Genomic DNA, 24,707 nt, shown 5'->3' with positions numbered 1-24,707 from the left:
TTGGTTAAGAGAAACTAAACTCATCCGAAGCCGCACCCGAACCCGATCCAAAAAACTCGAACCGAAATCTGATCCGAAGTAATAAAATATCTGAACGGGTATTAAATTAGGATGGATTGGATATCCAAACCTGAACGGATAATATCTGAACCGAACGGGTAATATCTGAATCCGAATGAATATCCGAAGATAACCGAACATATGTATAATTAACCGTATATTTTTAGTTTACATCTCTCATTTTATATAAAATATGTATATTGATATTACAACTACTTTAAGTTCATATGATATACATAGAATTACGGATAAAATGATTTGCTACTCACTTAAAATACATGTCAAACTTTTTATTTCAAGAATTAACAAAAAGTTAGATCCAAAATTTAAATAATAACCAAATTAATGTTAGTTTCAAAATGTTATGTCCAAATCTATTAACCATTTAATCTATTAAAAATAAAAAAATTAGTTAAGTAAGTTATATTTTTAAATACAAGAAATTTGAGAAATGAAAAATTTAATTTTTTTTTCAAAATTTAAATATCCGAACTCGATCCAAAATAACCGAACCAGAACTAAAAATGTCCGAATCCAAACCGAAGTACATAAATACCCGAACGGGTTCTATACCTCTATACCGAAATACCCGAAAATCCAAAATATCCGATTCGAACCCGAACGGGTACCCAAACGCTCACCCCTACATATATAGATGTTAATTTATAGGGATAATTTGAAACATACTTTAATTATTATTTTTAATTTGAGAAATACACCATTTCTTTTTGTTTATGAAAACTACTCTTTTCCATATGTGATAAGATGTTATTGTCCTGATTTTTGTTAAAATTAAAAATCTTAAAAACTAAAAGTTGTTTATTTTTTGTAATTTGACCACTCTTAATTAAATTTCTCATCTGCAGAGGCGGCCCTTTTTTAATTAAATTAGATAACTCTTGAAATTAGTATGTGCTTGGTTTCTTTGTTTACATGTTAAAGGAATGGGAGAGAGGTTTCTTTGGTATCTCAAGTATCACCAACTCAGATATTTTTTGGTTTATTAAGATCCTGCAATTAGTTATTTCATTTTGAATGTGGATTCCGTGTGATTTTCTGGTCATTAGCAAGAACGTGGTGTTCCTCTTGGCCCCCTTATTTATGATCAAATAAAATATGGTCCGATAAGCTTCTAATGATGATGAAAGAGAACAAATTTCAGCTTAAAACTCGATGATTACGAAGACTCACCATCGTCGTAATCTAAAATGTGTAATTTATTCTTTGTAGAACTATGTTATGTTAGAATATTATTTTAATTAAAAGTGATTCATCTTTCTAGATTCAGCTTAAACCACATGTCTTGTATTTGGCAAATGTTATTTGCTATTCTATATTCAGCTAAGATGCTAATTTCATTATGAAAGAAAAAAAATTCAGAACTTGCATACCACCTTCTAGGGTTGAGTTCTGCTAGCGTCAATTTGTATTTTTCTTTTGAAAAGAAAAGTACATCATATTTTAATAACATATTTAACTAGTGTACATTCAAAATTTTCAAACTTATAAATAATCATATTATACTTTTCAATCAAATAATAGAATAATTGTAAACATCAATATGGATAGTTTAGATATTTTACTTTGTAGAAAGTGTAATTTTCAAATAAGCTAAATGAAGGTGTAGTTTTCAAAATAAATTTTCTTTTTGAAGTATATTTCCAAATTTTCCCTAATTTTTATACATTTTTATAAATTATTACTTTTTCATGATTAATATTATGTATTTTATATATGTCATCACATAATTAATCGTATAAGTATTTGAATATTTACTTTAGGTTATTTGGTTATTTTTAGGTTATTTTTAGTTTGGATTCAAAATACCCAAACCGAATTGGTTAGTATGGTTAATTTTGGTACAATTATCCGAACATGTTTCATATACATTATGTTTTGGATATTTTTAAGTTTTTATACATCAAAATCAGATTCGGAGGACCTGACTCGAAATCCAATCGGAAATTTATAATACCAAAATAGAGCCTAATTTCAAAACCCAAATTTAAAAAATTTGAATGGGTATCTGAATGTCTATGCCTAACTGGTTATGTAAACAAAAAAAAAACTCTTTGTTAACAATTTTGAATTTTTGTCACAAATGGAGCAAATTTATTCAAAAAGTCAAATTATTATGGTTAATATGTAACTAAATGCTATCAAAATATTATAGTAAATATAATTAATGAAGTAGTTAAAAAGAACGAGAAATGAATGTAAAAGATATAATAAAACACTTCAAAATAGATAATTTATGTTTTGTACTTTTGTAATAAATGAAATCAAATTATTTAGAAAATATAATAAATTAAATGGTTACAATTAATTGAAAATGAAATGAAAATTTGTAAGAAATCTTTTAAAATAGGCAAGTATTTTTTTTACTTCAATTTTAATAGAATAAATAAAAAAATATGTCGATTTGGCAGAAATAAAAATAAAAAAAGTTAGTTATAAAAATATACTGAAACGAAGAGGAACACTGATAAACACATAAATCAGCATAAAAACTAAAGTTTACATCATTTATTGTTCTTGCCGAGTTCATTATCGTTTTACAGTATCGTTGTTTTTTCTTCTTCTGTAATCGCCTTTGATTTCATAATAAACATCTTTTAAATAACTTACTATCGATTTTGTGTCGTACGCTTGTACTTACACCAAATTCTTGAACGATTGACACCAATTAAAGAGAATTGGAAGACAACATCAAAAAAAGAGATCAAAGATGGTCAGGGACAATCTTAGTGGTACAGAGACTACTCCCCCGCAACGGGTTTTGCCACCATGATGACCATGATGAAGGACTTGATGGATCGTCTTAATCAACAAGACACTGCAAACAAAGTAACTAATGACCGTCTAGATGTCATAACCGCCGCCATCACGTAACATGTTGCCGATGACATTGAGCCTGAAACAACCAGGCATTGACTCTTCCAAACAAATAACATAGGTCAAGGAGCTGACCATGCAACAAACCGGGAAATCGCATTAAATACGGTTGGTGTCGTAATCTATTTTGAGAGGATTTAGTGTGTGATATCATCTTGAATATGTTAAATTTATATAAATCGGTTTTTAGGATATTCGATATTAATCAAGACACATGTTTATAGAATATGTGTTGCTCAATTCTTGACTCTTCCATACACTTTCACCCACCAAAGTCCAAAACACGACTCATCAAATCGAAATCTGTTTTGTTTATATATTATGGGGCTCGTTGCAAAAATGACTTAAAACTCAAAGTCAAATACAAATTCAAACCCATGACTTTTTTTTGTAATTTTCATTTGACCACTCGGTATCCATTCGGGTTTGGTTCAGATCTAATGAGTTTCGGGTTTTCGGGTTTAAAGATTTTAGCCCCATTCGGGTATTTCTAAATTTCGGTTCGGATCTTTGCGCGTTCGGATAACCCATTTAAATTATATTTAAAATTTTAATATTCATTATATGCTTAAAATTTTTTAAAATCTATAAAACAAAATAATATATTACATATAAATTTGTATAAATATGTCAAAATACCTAAAATTAACATATAATTTGGTTTGATTTGAATATTTGGATAGAAAATCAATAGATATTTCAAGCATTTTGGTGTTTTGAATATATTTTAGTTATTTTAGACATTTAACTTTGACTATTTATGTATATTTTCAAGTATGTTAGACAACTTAAAAGTATCTTATATATTTTGGATGTTTTTAATATATATTAAATCTAAAAATAAGTAAATATATTTAGGTATATAAATCTATTTTGGTTACATTCGGGTAGCCGAGATACTTCGGTTCGAGTCGGGTTCGGTTTCAGTTCTTTAGATACTAAAATTTTAATCAATTTTGGTTCGGGTTTGGTACTACTTTTTCGGATCGGGTTCGGTTCGGTTCTTCGGATCCGAGTTTTTTGCCCAGCCCTAGTTGAACTTATGTGTGCTTGGAGAAGCTAAGCAAGTTATCTCACTGGTTGAATGTATGAAATCAAAATATTTTCAAGATCTGTTCGCCAGAAGACTTATACGGAAGTCGTATGGTCGTAGAATAAGTCTTCTGGTCAATGCAGATGTTAATTTTGCAATTGACTTTATGTTTGTTTTTCAACCTTTCTTTGTTAACAAAAAATTCTCGAAAATACCAGAGAAGACTTACTTGTAAGTTTTCTCGAATAAGCATGTTAATTTTGCAATTGACCGAATTGTGTCAGAAATTTAAGTCTTTCTAGATGACTTACATGGAATTCCAGAGAAGTATTCTAAATAAAATTTAATATTTAAGCTTTATTTTTTAATTGTAAAAGTAATATGAGACGACTTACACCGACAGTGAGAAGACTTCCACCGACCTTTGGTTATCACACTTCTGAGAGAAGTCTTACACGGAAGTCTTCTAAAATTTTATTCCGAGATTCTGGTCAACCTTTGGTTATCACAGAAGACTTACATGAAAGCCTTCTAGTTGAAATTAAATATTTAGGTTTTATTTTTCAGTTGCAAAAGTAACCTGAGATGACTAACATGAAAGTATTCTAGTACAATTAAAATATTAAGTTTTATTTTTCTCGTGAAAGACTTCCGTGTAAGTCTTTTAAAAAAAGTCAAATTTCTGACACAATTCGGTTAATTACAAAACTAATATGTTTATCTTACAAAAGACTTTTTTGGAAGTATACCTTTGTAAGTACTGACTTACTTTTGTTTAGAAAAAATCTCGAAAATACCAGAGATAGACTTCTCTGGAAGTCTTGTTTTGTAAATTTTCAATTGCAAACATGACCTCAATGGAAGACTTCCTAGAAGTCTTCTGAACGACTTCTGTGGAAATCTTTTTCGTCAAAGTTTAATAAATTTCCATTTTCTCTAAAACTGTAAAGACTTTTTGACATTTTCTTGTTAATTCATATATATTAGTCGATATTGGGATTCCTGAATGAAATTCATAATTTAATTGGTTTTAATTATGGGGTTACCAACATTCATGTTTATTAATGTTTCTAGCTAATTCGAGAAGTCTTTTACATTAGTTTTTGTAAACTTGCTAATTAACTTTAAGATATGTTTTTTAACTTTAAAAAGTGTTAAGTAACTTCAAGAATATCAACATATAGTTTAATGTGTCTTTTTATATCATAAGATATACTTTTTAACATTCATGAAATTTGAAACTTTAATTTTCACTTAAAATTTGAGTTTTCCGCTTAAATTATGATTTCCTGCTTAAATTTCATGCTTTAAATTTTTGGGTTGAAATTTAAGTCTTTTGAGAAGACTTCCCAGGAGACTTGGTGGGAAACTGTCTTATGTTTGAACCTATGCAATGTTTGAACTTTTGTTTATTCGACAATATGACAATATCACGTTGGTCTTTTAGCAACCGAATTTTTTTTTGTACGGCCCAAGCAACGTATTAATGCAATAGCCCAATAAAAAAATCCAGAAAGTTAAAAACCCTTTTTTGTACTAACTGTGTCTCTCTTTTTTTCTGGACTCTTGGCTCTTGCTCTTTTTTTGTTTATCAATGGTTAAGAGTTTGTTTTTTTTTGTAAACTAATGGTTAAGAGTTTGTTTTTGTGATGTAATACATAGGCTCCCGTTTTTTTATTTTGTTTCAAGCTCCCCCTTCCCCTCCACCCTTCCAAAATGTCAGGACCGACCGTGTTCATCTCTCGGCCCTTTTGTGCGACTGCAGGTCCTCAAACAAACCATATAAAGACGCTCTTTGTTCTTACATCTATTAAGACACTTTTGTCATCCTCATGGTTAACAAAGAAAATGAGTTTATAATTTTGTCATCCTCGTGGTTAACAAAGAAAATGATTTGTCCTTTTCTCTGTATTTATTTGATCAACCGGGATGGTTTAAATACATATATAAAGCTGACTTGTCTCGAATAGAATTGTCGGTGAAATTGTTATAGAACAGCAGTTCTTCTCTCCTTCTATTTTATTAGTGGATTAGAGATTACTCCATCCCTTCCAAACTAATATTCGGATTCTCTGTTTCGATTTGGATATCGTCAATGGGAAAACCAACGGGGAAGAAGAAGAATCCCGATACTCCTCCGACGGATTCTTCCGGTCGCGGTGGCGGAGGAGGAAACAAGTCAGGAAAAAGCTTGGATCGTTCAGCCTCGAAGGCGGACGAAGACATGACGATCTTCATCAATCGAGCAATAGAGCTGAAAGAAGAAGGAAACAAGCTATTCCAGAGACGTGACACGGAAGGCGCCATAAAGCCGTCAAACTTTTACCTAGAGATCACGGAGACGTTGCTTACCTGAGAACGAGCATGGCCTCTTGTTACATGCAAATGGGATTAGGAGAGTATCCCAACGCCATAAACGAATGCAATCTCGCTCTGGAGGCTTCTCCTAAGCACAGTAAGGCTTTGTTGAAACGCGCTCGGTGTTATGAGGCGCTGAATAAGATGGATTTCGCCTTTAGGGATTCTCGTCTTGTTCTGAATATGGAGCCTGAGAATGTTTCTGCTAATGAGATCTTTGAGAGGGTCAACAAGGTTTTGGTGGCTAAAGGGATCGATTTGGTGGAGTTGGAGAAGAGTTTCCTCCATGTCGAGCCTGTTGGCGCTGCTAGGCTAAGGAAGATTGTCAAGGAGAGGCTGAGGAAGAAGAAGAGGAAGACGGAGAGGAAAAGTATCGAGGATGATAAGAAGTTAGAGGATAAGGTTGTGGTTGAGGAGGAGAAGACGGTAAATGCTGAAAAGGATGTTGAAGATGGAGATAGCAGGAGGAAGAAACTAGAGGAGGAGAAGAAAGCTAGTCCTGTCATGGATAAAGAGGTCATTGCTTCAGAGATTGACCCAAAGGTGACTAGGACGGTGAAGCTGGTTCATGGAGATGATATACGGTGGGCGCAATTGCCGTTGGATTCTAGCGTTAGACTTGTGAGAGACGTTATCAAAGATCGGTACCCTTCTCTCAAGGGTTTCTTGATCAAATATAGAGACCAAGAGGGTGATTTGGTTACCATTACCACGACGGATGAGCTCGGACTGGCTGCTTCCACGAGGGAGAAACTCGGCTCTTTTAGATTATATGTAACTGAAGTTAGCCCCAATCAAGAACCGACTTATGAAGGTGGTATGAACAATGAGGAATCAACCGATAAGTTTGCTAAGGGATCGACTAGTGTTGGAGACTGTGTGGAATCTGAGAAAGCATCTGCTGGCCTTGATCATTGGATTTTCCAGTTTGCGCAATTGTTCAAGAACCATGTCGGGTTTGATTCTGATTCTTACTTGGACCTTCATAACCTTGGGATGAAGCTTTATACCGAAGGGATGGAAGATACCGTCACTGGGGAAGATGCGCAAGAACTCTTTGATATTGCTGCTGATAAGTTCCAAGAAATGGCTGCACTTGCCTTGTTTAACTGGGGGAACATTCATATGTCTAAGGCAAGAAGACAGATCTATTTTCCCGAGGACGGCTCGAGAGAAACTTTACTAGAGAAGGTCGAGGCAGGATTTGAATGGGCAACGAAGGAGTACAACAAAGCTGCAGAAAAATACGAGGAAGCGGTTAAAGTTAAATCTGATTTCTACGAAGCTCATCTTGCACTCGGGCAACAACAGTTTGAGCAGGCTAAGCTTTGCTGGTATCATGCGCTTAGCAACAAGATAGATGCAGATAGCGAGGCTTCTCAGGATGTATTAAAGCTCTATAACAAAGCTGAGGAGAGTATGGAAAAGGGTATGCAAATTTGGGAAGAGATGGAAGAACGCCGTCTAAATGGAATTTCCAACTTTGATCAACATAAAGCAATGCTGCAGAAGCTGGGCTTGGATGGGGAGTTTAGTGAAGCGTCTGGTGAAGAAAACGCAGAGCAAACAGCCAATATGAGCTCTCAGATTAACCTGTTGTGGGGTTCTTTACTGTACGAACGGTCTATTGTTGAGTATAAGCTTGTCCTACCAACTTGGGATGAATGCATGGAGGTTGCAGTGGAGAAATTCGAACTAGCTGGAGCTTCAGCAACCGATATTGCTGTCATGGTGAAGAACCATTGCTCAAATGAGAATGCACTTGAAGGTAATTAAACTTATAGATGTATAATCAACTCTAGCAGATTTACTTACATATATATATATAAGTATAACTGTCAAACAAGAAATGCAGGTATGGGATTCAAGATCGATGAGATTGTACAAGCTTGGAATGAGATGTATGATGCCAAAAGATGGCAGATCGGTGTCCCATCTTTCCGGCTAGAACCTTTGTTCCGGAGACGGTCACCAAAACTGCATGATATTTTAGAGAATGTATTTTCAGGGCCTCAGCGATGAAAACCCTCACCATATATACAGACCGCACATATCATCAGTTGGCATCAGTTTTGATGTTTTCACTAGGTAAACATCTCATTTCCGCTTCACTTAACCCTTAATATGGTAATGTTTTGGTTGAATGCTACTTTGATGACGCAAAAAGATGTGAGTTGTCTGGTAATATTTCGTGTAACAGGCTATGAATTTCTGTAGGGTATTAGATTCAAATTTGTAACATGTATGCCTTGAGATTAGTGATCTATTATAATGACATGGTGATATTGCTTAAATAATCTGTGGTTCATAGTGTCTGAAGAAAACTAATCTCTTCATGATCTGTTTCAACGATGTATTGTTATTGCAGGTATTGCTATTTACTGGGAGTTGTATGCAATTTTTCTTTCTTTTTGTTTGGTTTGTCAGCTTTTTGGAAGCAATATTTTTTTTTCTCTTGGCGGGTATGGCCGTGAAGAAAATGCGTGATGACTTTTGTGCAGTTTGGGTTCCAAATTTTTTTTTCTTTTCATTTTGGTGGGTCTGTAATTATATCATTGTTTTGTAATTTTTTTATTGATTGCTTGGAATTGTTTGTGTATATCTGTGATGGTTTCATTCTTATATTAAGGTTTTGGATTTTTTATATATTTATTTATTTATTTGTCAAACCGCTGATCTATTATTCAAGTTTGAGCTAGATCGAAATTGAACAACCAATATAATACAACTCTCGATGAAATCTTCTTGCTATTTTAACTAATGAATCTGACAAAACGGAGAAGATAAATATGGAGAAATCATTAAATCTAGCATTTAGTCTTGACACCTCCTTCAATTCCGTGGAAAAGTTTGACCATGCTATAGGATCTTGAATCATTGTGATTAGTTCCTTGCAGTGGGTGCCAAAAACTTGACATGTCGACATTTGCAACATGCACTCCATTGCTCAGATAGTGCTTCAAGTTCTGAATGTAGAGGTGATATCCTTCTTCTTTGGTTTCTGGCTCCCAAAAATTGTACTTCCTTGCTGGGATCTTTCCATGTCCATCCACAACTACTAAAGAATGCGTCATATGTCCATGAGCCGTCGAACATACAGATCTCTGAGATAGCATTTTGTATTGTAGATTGTCTGACTTCTGCTATATCATCCCTTTTGTTGTTTGTTTTAAACCACACATGGCATTCTGACTCCGCATGTCGAACAATTTCTAACAGGTCCTTGTTTATCCCTCTGAACAATTTTCATTACTTGCTTTCCAAATATACCAGATTATCCAAGGATAAATATATCTATCCAAATTTGGATCTTCAATATCAGTCTTTCGTGAAAAAAGAAAATCTATGTTTGTCTATTGGTTTGAAGAAGAGAAACTTAAGAGTGGGGTTGGGGTTGGAGTTTATGTTAGTGCCCATGGTTGTAGAGCATGAGGGCATTTAAAGATGCATGATTAATTGTTTCATTCTCAGCTCCATATCTTGGGCTAAGAATCATTATATATATATATTTTAAAATAAAACATTTAAAAAATTATAAAAACACCAAAAAAGTTTTAAAATTTGAATTTTTTTATAAGAGAATAAAAACTTTATAATTTCACAAAACAGCAAAATAAATAAACAAACCACAAAATCACAATCAAAACCTATCTAAACCACAACCTAACAACACAATCTATCATCTAATTCTTCATCCTAACATAAATCCAACATTCAAAACCTAAAATTCACAATTTCACACTCAAAAAGTAACATAAGTCAAATGTGAAAAGGAAAGTGATGACTTACATTATTTGTGAGGTGGATTTGAGGAGTCTAAGGCTTAGAATCGCCTGATTAGAGAGAGAGAGAGAGAGAGAGAGAGAGAGAGAGAGAGACAGATAGAATTTGTGTGTTTTAGAGAGATAGAGAGAGAGAGAGAGAAATGAGGAAAAAGAAGGGGTTTACGTTTTTATATTTAAAAAATTTTGACTGTCAGAATTTTTTATTTTGGCGTTTCATGAAAAATTAGGCGAGTTTTTTTTCCGGGCAAATTTCAATTTCTGACAAATTTCCGATGAATATACCATTTTCGTCGAAAATTCGTCGGAATATACCATATTCGTCGGACATTCGTCAGAATATACCATATTCGTCAGAAATTCATGAATAATTTTCGACGAATTATGTATTGGGGTTAAGAAACATAGCAAAATTAGACCGATAATAGCCACTGATAATAAATTGATAATTTTTAGGGGTTTATAATCTTCATAATGTTTTAAAACACTTGAAAATACACAAAACTAAAGATTGTAAGATGGATCACCGTAAATTGATGATTTTAGTGGTTTATAATCTTCATGTCATATTTTTTGTTAGTCATGTCATCATTTTTTTTACAGTGATACACATGTACAAATCATTTAGCAAATAACTAGGTGTTTTCCTGCACCATGTACAGAAATAAAATTTTAAAATTATATTTATAAATAAAGTTTTTAATTTTTTGGTTTTACTATTTGCGTACAATATTTTAATTCTATGTAATAATTAAGATAAAATAAATATTTTTATTTACATTTATATTTAATAATATATATATATATTTTTGGAAATATTTTTATTTATTTATTTTGGTTAATATCTATTAAATAAAATTCTATAAAATTAAGGGAAAGTTTTCTTATGTATAATTAACAAAACATAAAATTAAATAATATTTCTAGAATTTGTAAGTATTAAAAGAAATTATCATAATATGATTAGAAAATTAATTTTTTTTTGAAAATGCATAAATTTTTTAAGATTTGTTTTAGTAATAAAAATTATAAAATTATTTAAATAAAATTAAATAATATTTTTGAAAATTATTATATATTACTATATTTCTAACTTTACTATTTATTGTTATATTAATGATGATTTATAAGTTATTACTTTATTCTAAAAACTTATCAAAATTATAAAAAAACATTAAATGTAAATGTCAATGTCACAATTAGTGTAAGCCATCTCATTTTTATTAGTATGTCATAATCCCTTACCGTCGTAGCTTCCGATTTCCAACAGCCCTTAGACACTCAAATACCCCGGGATCGCATTTCCACTTCCACTGTCCCCGGTATCAACCACTTAGATCATTAAAAGTAGATCTTCCTCAGAGAAGGAAAGTGTACATATACCTAAAATGCTGAACATAAAGTAAAAGCGGTCCAGAAATCCTTCACTTCTAAGGAGGATTTTTTATTCCCATATAACTTCATCAATTGATTCAGTAGCCGCCTTAGTAGCATAAAATACAATTGCTTCTACTCCCGCACATCATTTTGCTTTGAAAATTAACGTGGTGAGTTTTTAAAGGGTTTTAAAGAGTTTATCTGTAATTGTCACTGGGCCACCATTGATTATTAAGTTATAGTTTTCGGACATCAAACCATTGCCTAAACCCAATAATAAAGAAGCCCAACGATCTGATTTTGAACTCAACCAGTAGGGAAAACGGGTATAATCCAGTGTCGACAAATGCTTTCGCAGTTCTCCGGGCATTTCTGACTGTCTTCTGAAGCAGAAATCAAAACTTCACAAGGTTAGGATTTTGTCCGGTTCCAGCTTTTTCTAGGGTTTTTTTTTTTTTTTCCGGTTCCAGCTTTTCTTAGGGTTTTGTCTCAGATGCTAAAATTATTCAATTGTTACTAAGTTTTGCTTTTGTCTTCTCAAGGTATGGACAGAATCAGTGGATTATCTGATGAGTTACTGGTTAAGATACTATCATTTGTTCCGACAGAAGTTGCTGTATCCACTAGCATCTTGTCTAAAAGATGGAAGTTTGTCTGGATGTGGGTGCGTAAACTGGAGTTTGTAATGAATCATTTTGGGCCAGACATTGCACTTCAGGATTTTATCAACAAGAATCTTCCATTACTTAGAGCTCCGGTCATAGAAAAGTTTCGCCTCCAATGTTTCTACAAATCATTTCGACCTGAGGATATTAATAAGTGGGTTGGAATCACGGTTTCTCGCTGCATCCGCGAGCTTGATATCAACTATTTTTCTTTTTGTCACAAGGAAGAACTTGCTATGTTACTGCCAAGCAGCCTGTATACCTGCAAATCGCTCGTGACTTTGAAACTTAATGGCCATAGGCTTCTTGTGGATGTTCCTCGAACAGTTTCTCTTCCTTCACTTAAAACTTTGTTACTACATGAAGTGACTTACTCAACTGAGGATTCTCTTCGACTGCTTCTATCCTATTGCCCTCTTCTTGAAGATCTGGTTATTGGCAGAGATAGTGATGACCACATTAGAGGGATTATTATTATTAGCCCGTCTTTGCAGAGGTTAACCTTACCTATAGATGGTGGAGCTTCTTATTCTAATGAGTATGTGATAGTTACTCCGTCTTTGAAGTATATCAAAGTTGAGAATTATGCAGCAGAAGGATTCTCCTATTTGGTTGCGCATATGCCTAAAGTGGAAGAGGCAGATATCATTGCTGAGAATCAACATCATCTGGAGAAACTTTTCGAATCAATTACTTCTGTCAAACGCCTTTCTTTAAACGTATGGGTCAACGAAGAAGAAGAGGTAAATCCATTTCCATCTACTAACTGCAAGTTCGCAAATCTTAATATTATCACTTGTTATTTACTTGTCATGTGTGCAGTATATGTATCATGATGGTATTTACTTCAGCCAGCTTGAATATCTGAAGCTATGTATCAGCTTTGATTATTGGTTGAAGTTGCTTTTCCGGTTGCTCCAAGATTCTCCTAAACTACGAGACCTAAAAATCTACGTCAGTGTACGTTTCTTCCTTTGACTAAGTTTCTAATCCAAAATAAATTTTTAAGTCTCTCTCTCTCTCACTCTCCTTTTGTTGATCTTAGTGTGATGATTCAAGGAAGTATGAAGCTGGTAGCTGGAACAACGACCAGAGCTCTGTTCCTGAATGTTTGTTGGAGAGTCTTGAAAGTTTCGAGTTTGCAGGGTACAGAGGAAGGCCGGAAGAGAGAGATTTCGTGAGTTTTATCTTCAAAAATGCTTGTCGCTTGAAGTCTTCATCAATCACGGCTCCACTTTATCCCGATGAGGAAACTTGTTCCTCAACAGAAACTTGATGTGACGAAGGAGTTCCTGCAAGTCTTTTTTTCTTTCTGGATTTTAGGCTGCTTTTATTGTCAATTAGGTGTTTAATCGAATATGGAACTTGCTTTTTGAACAGAAACTTATCATGTGTTGATTGATTTTACCGTCTGGTTGTACGGCTTCACTACTGATTGATCTCTAAGTGTGCAAAAGTCCTTCCTTGAATGGCTTCTCCGTACTTCTCAAGCCAGTTCTCGTGGAATGCTGTCGCTACCGTAATTTGGAAGCGACCAGCCTTCAGAAATTAGAATCTTAACCAAGAAGACATGTTTTATCAGCAAGTTCAAAAATATTGTTTAATGAGTGACAAACTGTAGACCTATATGTATCTTTCCCTGACTGAATCAAGAAGTGTTTCAAACAGAGAGTTCCGAACTTGTAAGAATCTTATCTGTTTTTTTATTTGGCAAGAAAATGTAAAACTTTACTTTAATTTTTTTTTCTGTCAAAACTTTGATTTTTTTATTCATCATTTATCACCAGAAAATAGGAAATTAGTCACAAAGCTAATGCCCAAAATGAGACATATGTAAGCTATGAAATAAAGACAAATCCCACATATTGATCCTGGAATGTTACAACGTGTTTTCGTAGCCACGTGTCATCACTATGATGATTCTTAGAATCCTTAGGAAAATAAGTTGGTCCATATAAATATATATTATGATTTTTATTAAACTAACTATCAAATTGATCAGTAGTGTATAAAAGAATATTTTAAATTCTTTTCTTAAATAAACGCTACGGAATTACCTAATATAATTAACATATACTCCCTCTGTTTTTAAAAGATGCATATTCTAGACTTTTCACATATATTAAGAAAACTCATTAAATATGTATTGTTTTTTGTGAATAATAATTTTTCATAATTTTTAGCCAATAGAAATTCAATAAACACCATTAAATTTTTTGAAACTTACAATTTTTCATAAAATCATACATTGAAAAAGTAAAAAATGTATCTTTTTGAAACAAATTTTTTTTTTTCCAAAACATACATCTTTTAGAAACGGAGAGAGTATATGATAATTAATGATTATGAATAATACATATTTGATAACAATTGTTGTATTCTCTCTCTTTTTTGATAAATTTTATATTATTAAAAGAAATTAAACAATCAAATTAAACATATAATAATAAAGTTATATTTTTCGTATATAATATATTTTAAAAAATTTTTAAACGAGTATAAATTACTAAAAATGGTAAAATTCCTACATTGATAATTTTGTGATTAGTGGTTTAACTTTTTATGTTCAAGCAAGACACAAATGATCATAACTCGTATAAAAATGAAGTCTCATATTATATATATTAATATCATTTAAATTAAATTATATACTATATAAAATATAAAAGTATGTTGATTTCAAAATATGCGCTGAAAAATTATTGAGAAAATTATTGAGATCTTAATATTATAATTTTGAAATTTGTATTGACAAATCTCACATTAAAAGTTTTGTGATTAACGGTTTAATTTTTGTTACATCATATATACAAATGTTAATAAAATCATATGAGTAGGAAGTGTCAATAATAATATTTATATTAAAATATACTATATATAATCTATGTCAATATCACTAAAGTTTAATTATATACCATATAAAGTGTAGAAAATGATTTTTTTTTTATTTTTTTACCAAAAATATGATTGTAAATAAACAAAAGGTATTGATTTTGATTTATGTGCTTACACTAATATATATACTTTTATGTATACAAATTATTTTTTGAATACAGTAGAACCTCTATAAATGAATACTCAAAAAATTAATAATCTCTATAAATTAATAAATTTCGCCGGTCCCAACTTGGGACGGTTCAAAATTTGATATAAATCTATAAAATAATAAGATAATAATTTTTTAAAAAAATTCTATGTAAATATGTGGTCCCATTAAAATTATAAATTAATAATTTATATGTATACATATTTTATATAAGTAGGAACCTATTATTATATTGTTTGTTTTATATTCACAATAGAATTATCTTTATATTTTTTAACACTTGTATATTTTTGATGAGATTTAGTAATATTATATCTAAAATTAAATTTAAGATATTATATCTAAAATTAAATTTAAGATATTATATCTAAAATTAAATTTAAGATATTATATCTAAAATTAAATTTAAGATATTATATCTAAAATTAAATTTAAGATATTATATCTAAAATTAAATTTAAGATATTATATCTAAAATTAAATTTAAGATATTATATCTAAAATTAAATTTAAGATATTATATCTAAAATTAAATTTAAGATATTATATCTAAAATTAAATTTAAGATATTATATCTAAAATTAAATTTAAGATATTATATCTAAAATTAAATTTAAGATATTATATCTAAAATTAAATTTAAGATATTATATCTAAAATTAAATTTAAGATATTATATCTAAAATTAAATTTAAGATATTTATTTTTGATGAGATTTAGTAATATTATATCTAAAATTAAATTTAAGATATTATATCTAAAATTAAATTTAAGTTCTATGCAATATATATTATATACACCAAATAATATAATAAAAGTTATATCAAATTTTAAAAAATAACAATTAATTTCTATACACTAAATTTAAATATATTTTTTGTCAGCTTAAATATTTTTCTTATCTTAGAATAAATATATCTTAAAACAAAAAATCTAGATAAGGAAATTTCGTAAATTAATATCTCTATAAATTAATAAAATTTCAAAGTCCAACATTATTAATTTATAGAGGTTCTAGTGTAGATAGTTTCTAATATGTTATTTGATCATGACAATCCCAGAAATACACTTCTTTAAATCAAAGTGATTTTTAATATTGAAAACACTATATATACATATTATTTCATTTAGATTAAATAATTTAGTCTTGATTTTTATTACTGAAAATCTTTTAATGAAATATTATGACAAGATTCCAATCACCTCCATTTGAGTTTGTTCGAAGAATGAGAGATTTGATAATTCGTCTAATGTTTGTTTCTCCCTAATATCCTATCTAGATATTATAATTGTAAGAATAAGAGATTTGAAATATTTATTATAAATTTTCTAGTTTATCATGTAATAAATCAAACAGTTCTTAGTTTATACATATTTTACATATACTAGAACGGTAAAGTATTATATATATTTTTAGCGGTATACTCTTAACTTAAGTAACTAAACCTCAAAAGCGTTGGTTAATAAAATAAGTAATTGGTATACTAGACATACATTTATATTCCGAGTCTTCACTTATATTCTATAACAGTTTGATATATTAGATTTGAACACTAACATGTGAATAGATTTTGCCGGTGATTTTCTTCAAAATTTTGATTCTTAGATATGTATCTGGAGTGGAACTAATTTTTACAGATGTCCATCTTTTTAAATTGACACTTATGTAATTCACCGAATTCACAGAAGAAGTTAAAAAAAAACAAAATTTATATCAGTGAAACAAAAACGAGAACGAAAGCACATTTTTATAGAGGTAGAAAATAAAATCATGTTTGGAGATTCAATAATAAACAAATCGAGTGCACAATTTTATAGTGCCAGATTATTTTCTTTTCTTATAGCACCTTTTGTCGCTTTACCGAAGCATATATATATATATATAGTTGAACTCTTCTAAGACCATCTCCAATAGTGTATCATTTTGAGAAAAAAACATCAAAAAAGGAAAGAATATTTTTTTTTAATGGTGCAGCATTTTAAGGAAAAAATGATGCACCATTGGAGAAATTATCCTTCATATTTTGATGTTTTCCCTCATTTTGTGTTAAAACTTTTATATATAAAGTAATCTTTAAATTTTTATATAATTTGGTTTTATATAAAAAAAATGAATATTTTTCTACTTTTAAAAAAAGTACTAATACTTTCATAATATAATTGTATGTTTATATAAACCCTTGTATTTTCTTAGAAATTAAAATTATGTACATAATGAATATTTAATTAAAATAAAATCATAATTGGATAAAATTTGTAAGTTTTATAAATTGTAAAAATTATTTTATAACTAATAATAAGTACTTATAAATGATATATTTGAATTATTTTTTGAGAAATTCTCTAGGATAGGTATTTTTAAGTTTTTTGTCACAAAAACAGTTTTCAATGAAGAAAATGACAAAAAAAAAATTTTACTAAAGGGTAAAAATGTATTGAAGAAAATTAAATATTAAAAATTTCAAAATAAAAAGATATTTTGGTCATTTTCTTTCTTGAGAGCTATTTTTATGAAAAAAAAACTTAAAAATGGCTATCTGAGAGATTTGCCCTTATTTTTCTGAAGAGAAAACAAGAAAAATCTTTGGAGCAAAACACAAATTCATTTTCATTTTCAGTTTATATCATTTTGAAGAAAAAATGATGTAAACCATTGGAGATGTTATATAGCACGGGATAAACTTTGACATTCGACACTAAGGCTTCGAATGGTAACCAACTGCTCCCTCACCGCACCGCCATCTACTTATACCTATATATCTATACATTTTTGTTACTATTTGAACCGCACCGCATTTATCTTGCAGTTGTCCCTCACCTTACCATTCGGAATAGTTACTCTAAATCCATCAAACTTAAGCCGTCACATCACCATCCTTCCTCCATAAGACAACTTTATTCAACATGCATAAGGGCCATCAAAGAGGAATAAAGAAATTATCCCTCTTATGAAAGAAAAGTCGGACATGAATTGTTGAATATGGAAATACACACCAAAACTATCGAAGATTGATTTATTTTGTTGGTTATAGAAGTTTTATTAAAATTGAAAAAAGACTTATTGGACTAAGGGTTTAGAATATTTTACAGGTTTTTTTTTTAGATTTTATGAAATTTATGTGGATTTTGATATGAAGTTTTTCTTCAAATTTAAGAATAATTTGAAACATTTACGATGATAAATGAAACAAAATAATTACATTTTTAAAATTGGTTTATACATGTTTTCCAAATAAAATTGAAAGAGATTCAAAATTGAATATATTTGCAATTTTAGGATATGTGATAATTATTTTCCATATTTTCAATTATTTATAAGGAAATATTTGGAGAAGTAAATAAGATTATAGTTTGAAAAATACACTTTTATATATATGAATTTACTAAATTGTCCAATCTGAATATTTCTCAATTATTTTTCATGATAGTTTATTTTATATTTAAAATTAAAGTTTGAACAAAAATAAGATTTAAAACATCTTTATAATATCTATAAAATATTATTTTAGTATATCTTGAACTTTTATTATTATTTTTTAAAGAAAACAATCAAAAACTAACATTAAAAAGTATTGTTAAAAATTATGTCATAAATTATGTCAAGACATACAAATAGCATATACATCAAAATAAAATAGATAGTGTTCTTTTTTTGGAAAAATAAAATAGATATTTAAAATCTAAATAGTTAACCTAATCAAATAAATAAATATGTAAAATTAAATTTAGTATTTAAAATAATAATGAAGAAATTAACAAACTACCTATAATGAGACAAGTTTTATGTCTATCAACAAAGGTACCATGGTGTGAGATTTAGGGTATTAACTTAATTAGGGAAAAGTTGTGTATACAGGATGCAATTTCACTTTAAAATATTCTTAGTTATTTAGGTATCAGCTTTAAAAATAGTCTAACTTTATACAACGTTACACAAGTTTTTTTTTTTAAAGCATAATGGTTTATTGTGGTCTTTTTTCACTGAGCCAATTCATTCTTTGATTTACAATAAGTGTACAAAAAAGTTTTATAGATAATGATGATAAAAGTATTTTACTTATGTAACATATTGTTAATTAGCCTATTTATATATATATTTTCAAACTGCCATTTATTAATAAAATGAATTAATATAGTTATTTATTCATCAACGATTAAAAATTTAGAACACACTATATTATGTTTTGGAACTACATTATTTAGAAAATTATAATACAAATTTTCATTAATCTAATAAAATAATTTTTCTTGAAATAAACCTAAAGATATTTATAATCTACAAGATTTTTTAGAATAAGGTCATTAACAATAAAACAAAGTACATGGTGACTTTTCATAAGTATTTAATGTAATTCATCAATAAAAGTTACAGTATCCATATGTTTGAAACTATATTAAAGTAATTAACAAAAATTATACAATTAAAAACAATTTCACCCGAGTTTATCAAAGAAAAATATTTAAAAAAACTAATAAAATATATGGAAACATTAAAAATTCTAAAGAGGTTCACCAAATAAATTAGTTAAAAGTGATAATATTATTTACAAATAATATTGACATTAGAATATAGTCTCAGCGACAGGAAAATAAATAAATTTGGAGTATATTCATTATACATTCGTCAATGAAAATTATATTATCTAAGAAATATTAATTAATAAAATAGAAACAATGAATTTGTGACAAACTTCTAAAAAATAGAAAAATACATGTGAACTAATAAAAAATCATAACCCTGAGATTAATAAATAATCTAACTAGATCAAGAAGTTTGTTACTGTTTTTGCTGAGATTAAGAAGGGTCACACTTTAGGGTCTTACCTGATAGGTGCATGGTTTGAATCGCGGCTACTGGTGGATTTGTGGTGATTATCTTGAGGGACTTTTGGGGTCAATAAGAGAAACCCATGTCCAAGCTGCATGTGGCCACTGGTAGATTAACATGGGGTGATTACTAGTCCCCTGGATGCCTTCGGCGGGCTCCCCGGTGGGCTATTACCAGATTTTCGGTGGACGGTCGTTAGATGCTAGTAAGATCTTTTTTCGGAGTGTTCGGATACTAGGGTCATAAAAAAAGAAAGTTCGAACTATCAACTTTGTAATAAAAATATATCTATAGTTATATTCATTTACTTTCACCTTAAAAGTGAGTGAAAAGAGGAAAAGATTTTGCCGTACCCCCGTGACTCATTTGCAGCTTAAACATTTACTGATTGAATTTAAAAATATTAAAAGAATTGTTTAGACTCGAGAGATTCTCAGGCGATGACGATGATGATTCCCTCAGGAAACAAAATAAACTGGGATGACTCGCTAATCGCTCTATAACACTGGTATCAGACTCGCTAATCAACGCATATTGTAACCGTTTGTTTATGCATTTCAAATGTAAAGAATTATTCTTGAATAACCTAAATACTATAATTAATAATTTCATAGTATTTTAGCAAAAAAAAAATAATTTCATAGTAGTCTAAATGGATACGTGTTATCGGTCAAACTAATGTGTCAATGAGTCAATAATAGACGGCCCCATACTTTTCGAATAAGGGAATGAGCACGTTATAATTATAATAATAACGCATGTGTACATGTACTGTACTACCTATCAGCTTCGTTTAAAGTCTACTCTAAAGAATATTCAATATTGCAGCATGTTTTTTGTGCTGAAAAAGAATCTTGTTATTTATTCTTTGTGTGACCTTTTTATAAATGCCTTGACGGGGATGAGATTTATCCAAGACAAACAAACTGTATTCATAACTAAAAGAAGAACCAAAACGCAGATAATCGATGGCGACCAGCGGTAATGACAACTGCAATGCAAACGACAGTGTTTGGCAGTTCAGAGGAAACGGTGCGACGAGTGATGCAGCTGCGGTAACATTGAGAAAACTCGTGTTTGGAATGTTTAAGAACTGCAACTTCAACAATGGAAAGACCATCTTGCCCTCCACGACTCATAGCTTCAAGACTTGCCCTGAAGCGGAGGAAGCTGTGGCTGCAGCCGTCCGCTCCGGCATGGCCAACTCATATGCACCTAGCCCTGGAATTTTCAACGCTAGAAGGTTTGATCTGAAAATTCATTGTTTTATCAAAAACCGAAAAATAAAAATCTCTATTGGTAGGAAACCCAGAAGATTATCAATAACTTAATCAGTATTTTAATATAATATATTTCTTTATTGAATTAAATTTTAGTTTATAATAAAAGTTAAAATCAGTCACAAAGAAATTAATGATATAAAGTTTTTTGATGAATATCTCTCATAATTTCTCATGAAATTTTCATATTTTCATTGCTGATATATTTTTTTGTAAAGAACTTTTAACATAGTTGCTCGTAAGGTGACATTTCGAGTGATTAAATTGTATTTTTTTTTCTCAGAGCGGTGGCAGATTATCTAAATTGCGAGCTTCCTACTAAGCTAAGACCGGAGGATGTGTATATCACGGGCGGATGCAACCAAGCGATTGAGATCGTAATAGATTCTCTCGCAGGCAATCCAGCAGGCAACATTCTGCTTCCTAATCCAGGATATCCTCACTATGATGCTCGCGCTATTCACAGCGGCGTCGAGGTTCGCAAATACGATCTCCTCCCGGAAAGAGATTTTGAGATTGATCTGGATGGCCTCGAGGCTGCTGCCGATAAGAATACCGTCGCACTTGTCCTCATCAACCCCAACAATCCATGTGGAAACGTCTACACCTACGATCATCTTAAAAAGGTGTATAGTCTCTTTCATATTAGCCTTTATTATATTTGTGATATGTATAATGTTTTATTAGTATACGAACTAACAGGTTTTGTTATTGATCGATCTTTAGGTTGCGGAGATGGCTAAAAAACTCGGTATAGTGGTTATATCCGACGAAGTATATGATAAGGTTGTATATGGAGAAAGGCCCTTTGTTCCAATGGGTACATTTGCATCGATAGCTCCGGTGATCACGTTCGGATCCATATCCAAAGGATGGGTTGTACCTGGCTGGAGAATTGGCTGGATGGCCATGAACGATCCTAATCGCATTCTTAAAAATGCAGGGGTTAGTCAATTTCCTTTAACTGATTTCTTAATTACTATAACCAGCAATTTAATTAGATGATTTTTGGACATTCATTAGAAAGTATATTTGATGTTTTTGGCCTTTTGCTGACACAGGTAGTTGAATCAATCGAGGATTGTCTTGATCTAACTCCACAGCCTTCATTTCTTCTTCAGGTTTGTAGTCACTGGCTATCAATTAAGATATCGACTCTTATCATAGAGTTTCGGTTTTCTAATAAACATTTCTAAATGATTTTTATACTTCTTTAATTTATTGATTTTGATAGGAAGCACTTCCTGAAATATTGGAGAAAACACCTAAGGAGTACTTCGTCAAGAAGAATAAAGCTATGAAACGCAATGTAGAGCTTTCATTTGAGAGGCTACGGGACATCCCTTGTCTTTTTTGCCACAAGAAACCTGAATCTTGTTCTTACTTATGGGTATTTTCTTTGATTTTAACTCATTATTACAGAACATAAACTCATAATCTACATTTATATGGATCATAACTTTGTAAATGATTTATTTTGCAGTTAAGGCTTGACACATCAGTGTTAGATTATATAGAAAATGATCTCGATTTTTGCACAAAGCTAGTCAGTGAAGAGAGTCTAATCCTTGTACCAGGTATTGATCTCTTTTAGAAATATATATATATCTTCATCCATATGCATTTGGTTTCAGATAATTAAGCTTGTTGATCTTTAATAATCAACGTTTTTGTTTAGTTATATTTATATTTTTGGGGACTTTTGTAGGAGTGGCTTTAGGAGCAAAGAATTGGGTGAGGATCTCGATCGGCACTGAAGAATCAGAGTTAGCGGAAACATTCGACAGATTAAAAAGTTTCTACAGTCGTCATGCCATTTCCAAAGAAAATATCAAATCCCATGGTGATACCGTTAATCAGATAGTTGTCGCTGTCATCTGATTGTAGTCATTTTACTCCAAGGGGGGGGTGTATTGAATCTGAAATTTGAAATAATTTGAAGTAATTTGTAGATGATTACAGGAGAATTAGAGAATTTGGTGTGATTTTTGTTAAAACACTCTAGAATCTCATCTAAAACAGTGAGTTTTGGATTTTTATTTTTATAACTAAGAAACTCCCTTCAAACACTCTAGAAACAATTAAAGTACTCTAAAATCTCCAATTTCAATTTTGTTCAATAACAATGTATTTCAGAGTGTTTTATGAAATGACAAGTTCAAAAACATTGGATTTTAAAGTGTTTTTTAAAATCCATGTTTGAATAACATTGGATTTGTCATTTTAATATGAATCACTTAAAACTCTTGGTTGAATACATCTCCCTAAAAGTCCATTATAATTGCAATTTATCACAATATGTCTCCTGGTAATGAAATAAAGATTTGAAAAAATATATGAATGTTTTGTTGGGTCAATTATTTAAGTCAATGTAATTCAAAATTATTGTTAGTATGTGAAAAGAAATGGGTCTACAGGTTACAAAGAAAAAAGACTTTAGAGATGTCGACCTCAGCAGTCATCATCATAAGTGCCACAATGATATCGACCGGGTCAAACACTGAGTCCTCGGTGGGCACAATCGGGAACTAAATTTTTGCATCATACTTGAAGAAAGACTGGTATCCAATCGGAAGAGTCCACGGATGCTGATACTCTCTCGGAATTATAAAGGTGACGCCGGTGGCGCGACACTCTCTTAGCAGATTCTTTACCGACTTGGGCAAGACCAAGTAGGAAGGACGTCTCCCCAGCTGATCCGCTATGAATCTTCCTCGGTGTTGGCAGAAACATCTTGCTCATCAGCTGCAGACTGACCATCCCCCCTTGAGAAGTCTCTCGAAATCGAGAACCAGCTGACGCTGAGCAGGATCCAAATCGGCCATGTCCCTTAGGGCGTGTTGATGAGCCTGATCGAGTCTTCGATAGGACTTGCACCGCCCGAAAGATTCTTGCTCGGGCTCGGGGTAACAGCTATATCTTTCCCTTTCTCGGCTCTCTTGATAATCTTTGGATTGGAGACATCTATTCTTCAAGAAAAGATGATGAATAGCGAACAGACCGGAGAAATCACGCGAACGACGGTGGCTAATCGTAAAAATGAACTAGAAAAAAAGAGATACAGAGAGAAAACTACATTTCATCGCGGAGGGAAATAAGAAAACAGATATGAGGTCACCTATTTATAAGAGAAGGGGCCCAAAACTCTAGGACGGCTCATCATTAGGCCTATTGGGTCTAGGGCGCTGCCTATTTTTCCCTGCTTTTAGGCGCGACGATTCTACTTCTTGGAGTAAACTGAAATTTGGTTTCAGTTCAAACCAAAGCATACTAGGTTTGTAAATTGTCAAGTACTTGTGCTGAATATCGTTCTTTCACCAAGCAGACGATTTCTTTCATCACTATCTAAACGCGTGAACCTTAGCTGAGCAACTGACAATCTC

At 31.0% G+C, this 24,707-nt stretch overlaps 2 protein-coding genes and 1 pseudogene across 3 annotated transcripts; all 3 read left to right on the top strand.

Annotated features, from left to right (window-relative positions):
* The first annotated feature begins 5,976 nt into the window (after positions 1-5,976).
* Positions 5,977-8,990, top strand: LOC106332264 (annotated as a pseudogene).
* Positions 8,991-11,658: 2,668 nt separating this feature from the next.
* LOC106332344 (FBD-associated F-box protein At2g26860-like) lies at positions 11,659-13,683 on the top strand. Of its 2 annotated transcripts, XM_013770814.1 has the most exons (5): positions 11,659-11,675; positions 11,823-11,915; positions 12,048-12,913; positions 12,993-13,130; positions 13,216-13,683. In XM_013770814.1, the coding sequence occupies exons 3-5, from the start codon at positions 12,050-12,052 to the stop codon at positions 13,444-13,446; spliced, it is 1,233 nt and encodes a 410-aa protein (XP_013626268.1). In that variant the 5' UTR covers positions 11,659-11,675; positions 11,823-11,915; positions 12,048-12,049; the 3' UTR covers positions 13,447-13,683. The 2 variants fall into 2 exon arrangements, with proteins under 2 accessions (XP_013626268.1, XP_013626267.1); XM_013770813.1 differs by lacking the exon at positions 11,659-11,675 and having other exon boundaries at positions 11,811-11,915.
* Positions 13,684-20,949: 7,266 nt separating this feature from the next.
* LOC106332189 (probable aminotransferase TAT3) lies at positions 20,950-23,393 on the top strand. The gene is made up of 7 exons (XM_013770666.1): positions 20,950-21,287; positions 21,608-21,950; positions 22,051-22,269; positions 22,386-22,445; positions 22,559-22,714; positions 22,808-22,901; positions 23,033-23,393. Exons 1-7 carry the CDS (start codon positions 21,013-21,015, stop codon positions 23,203-23,205), a joined length of 1,320 nt encoding a protein of 439 aa, XP_013626120.1. The 5' UTR covers positions 20,950-21,012; the 3' UTR covers positions 23,206-23,393.
* The last annotated feature ends 1,314 nt before the right edge of the window (positions 23,394-24,707 follow it).

Source organism: Brassica oleracea, chromosome C3 (genome assembly GCF_000695525.1).
Source record: "Brassica oleracea var. oleracea cultivar TO1000 chromosome C3, BOL, whole genome shotgun sequence".
Taxonomy (NCBI): domain Eukaryota; kingdom Viridiplantae; phylum Streptophyta; class Magnoliopsida; order Brassicales; family Brassicaceae; genus Brassica; species Brassica oleracea.
This window is presented reverse-complemented; position numbering and strand designations above follow the sequence as displayed.

What these genes read in the sequence shown, in the direction of transcription:
- LOC106332344 (XM_013770814.1), top strand. Translation starts at nt 12,050, where the DNA reads ATGGACAGAATCAGTGGATTATCTGATGAGTTACTGGTTAAGATACTA. An exon ending in GGGTCAACGAAGAAGAAGAG is followed by an intron (nt 12,914 to 12,992) that starts GTAAATCCATTT and finishes TCATGTGTGCAG; the next exon opens with TATATGTATCATGATGGTAT. An exon ending in ACCTAAAAATCTACGTCAGT is followed by an intron (nt 13,131 to 13,215) that starts GTACGTTTCTTC and finishes TGTTGATCTTAG; the next exon opens with TGTGATGATTCAAGGAAGTA.
- LOC106332189 (XM_013770666.1), top strand. Translation starts at nt 21,013, where the DNA reads ATGGCGACCAGCGGTAATGACAACTGCAATGCAAACGACAGTGTTTGG. An exon ending in GCATTCTTAAAAATGCAGGG is followed by an intron (nt 22,270 to 22,385) that starts GTTAGTCAATTT and finishes TTGCTGACACAG; the next exon opens with GTAGTTGAATCAATCGAGGA. An exon ending in AGCCTTCATTTCTTCTTCAG is followed by an intron (nt 22,446 to 22,558) that starts GTTTGTAGTCAC and finishes TGATTTTGATAG; the next exon opens with GAAGCACTTCCTGAAATATT.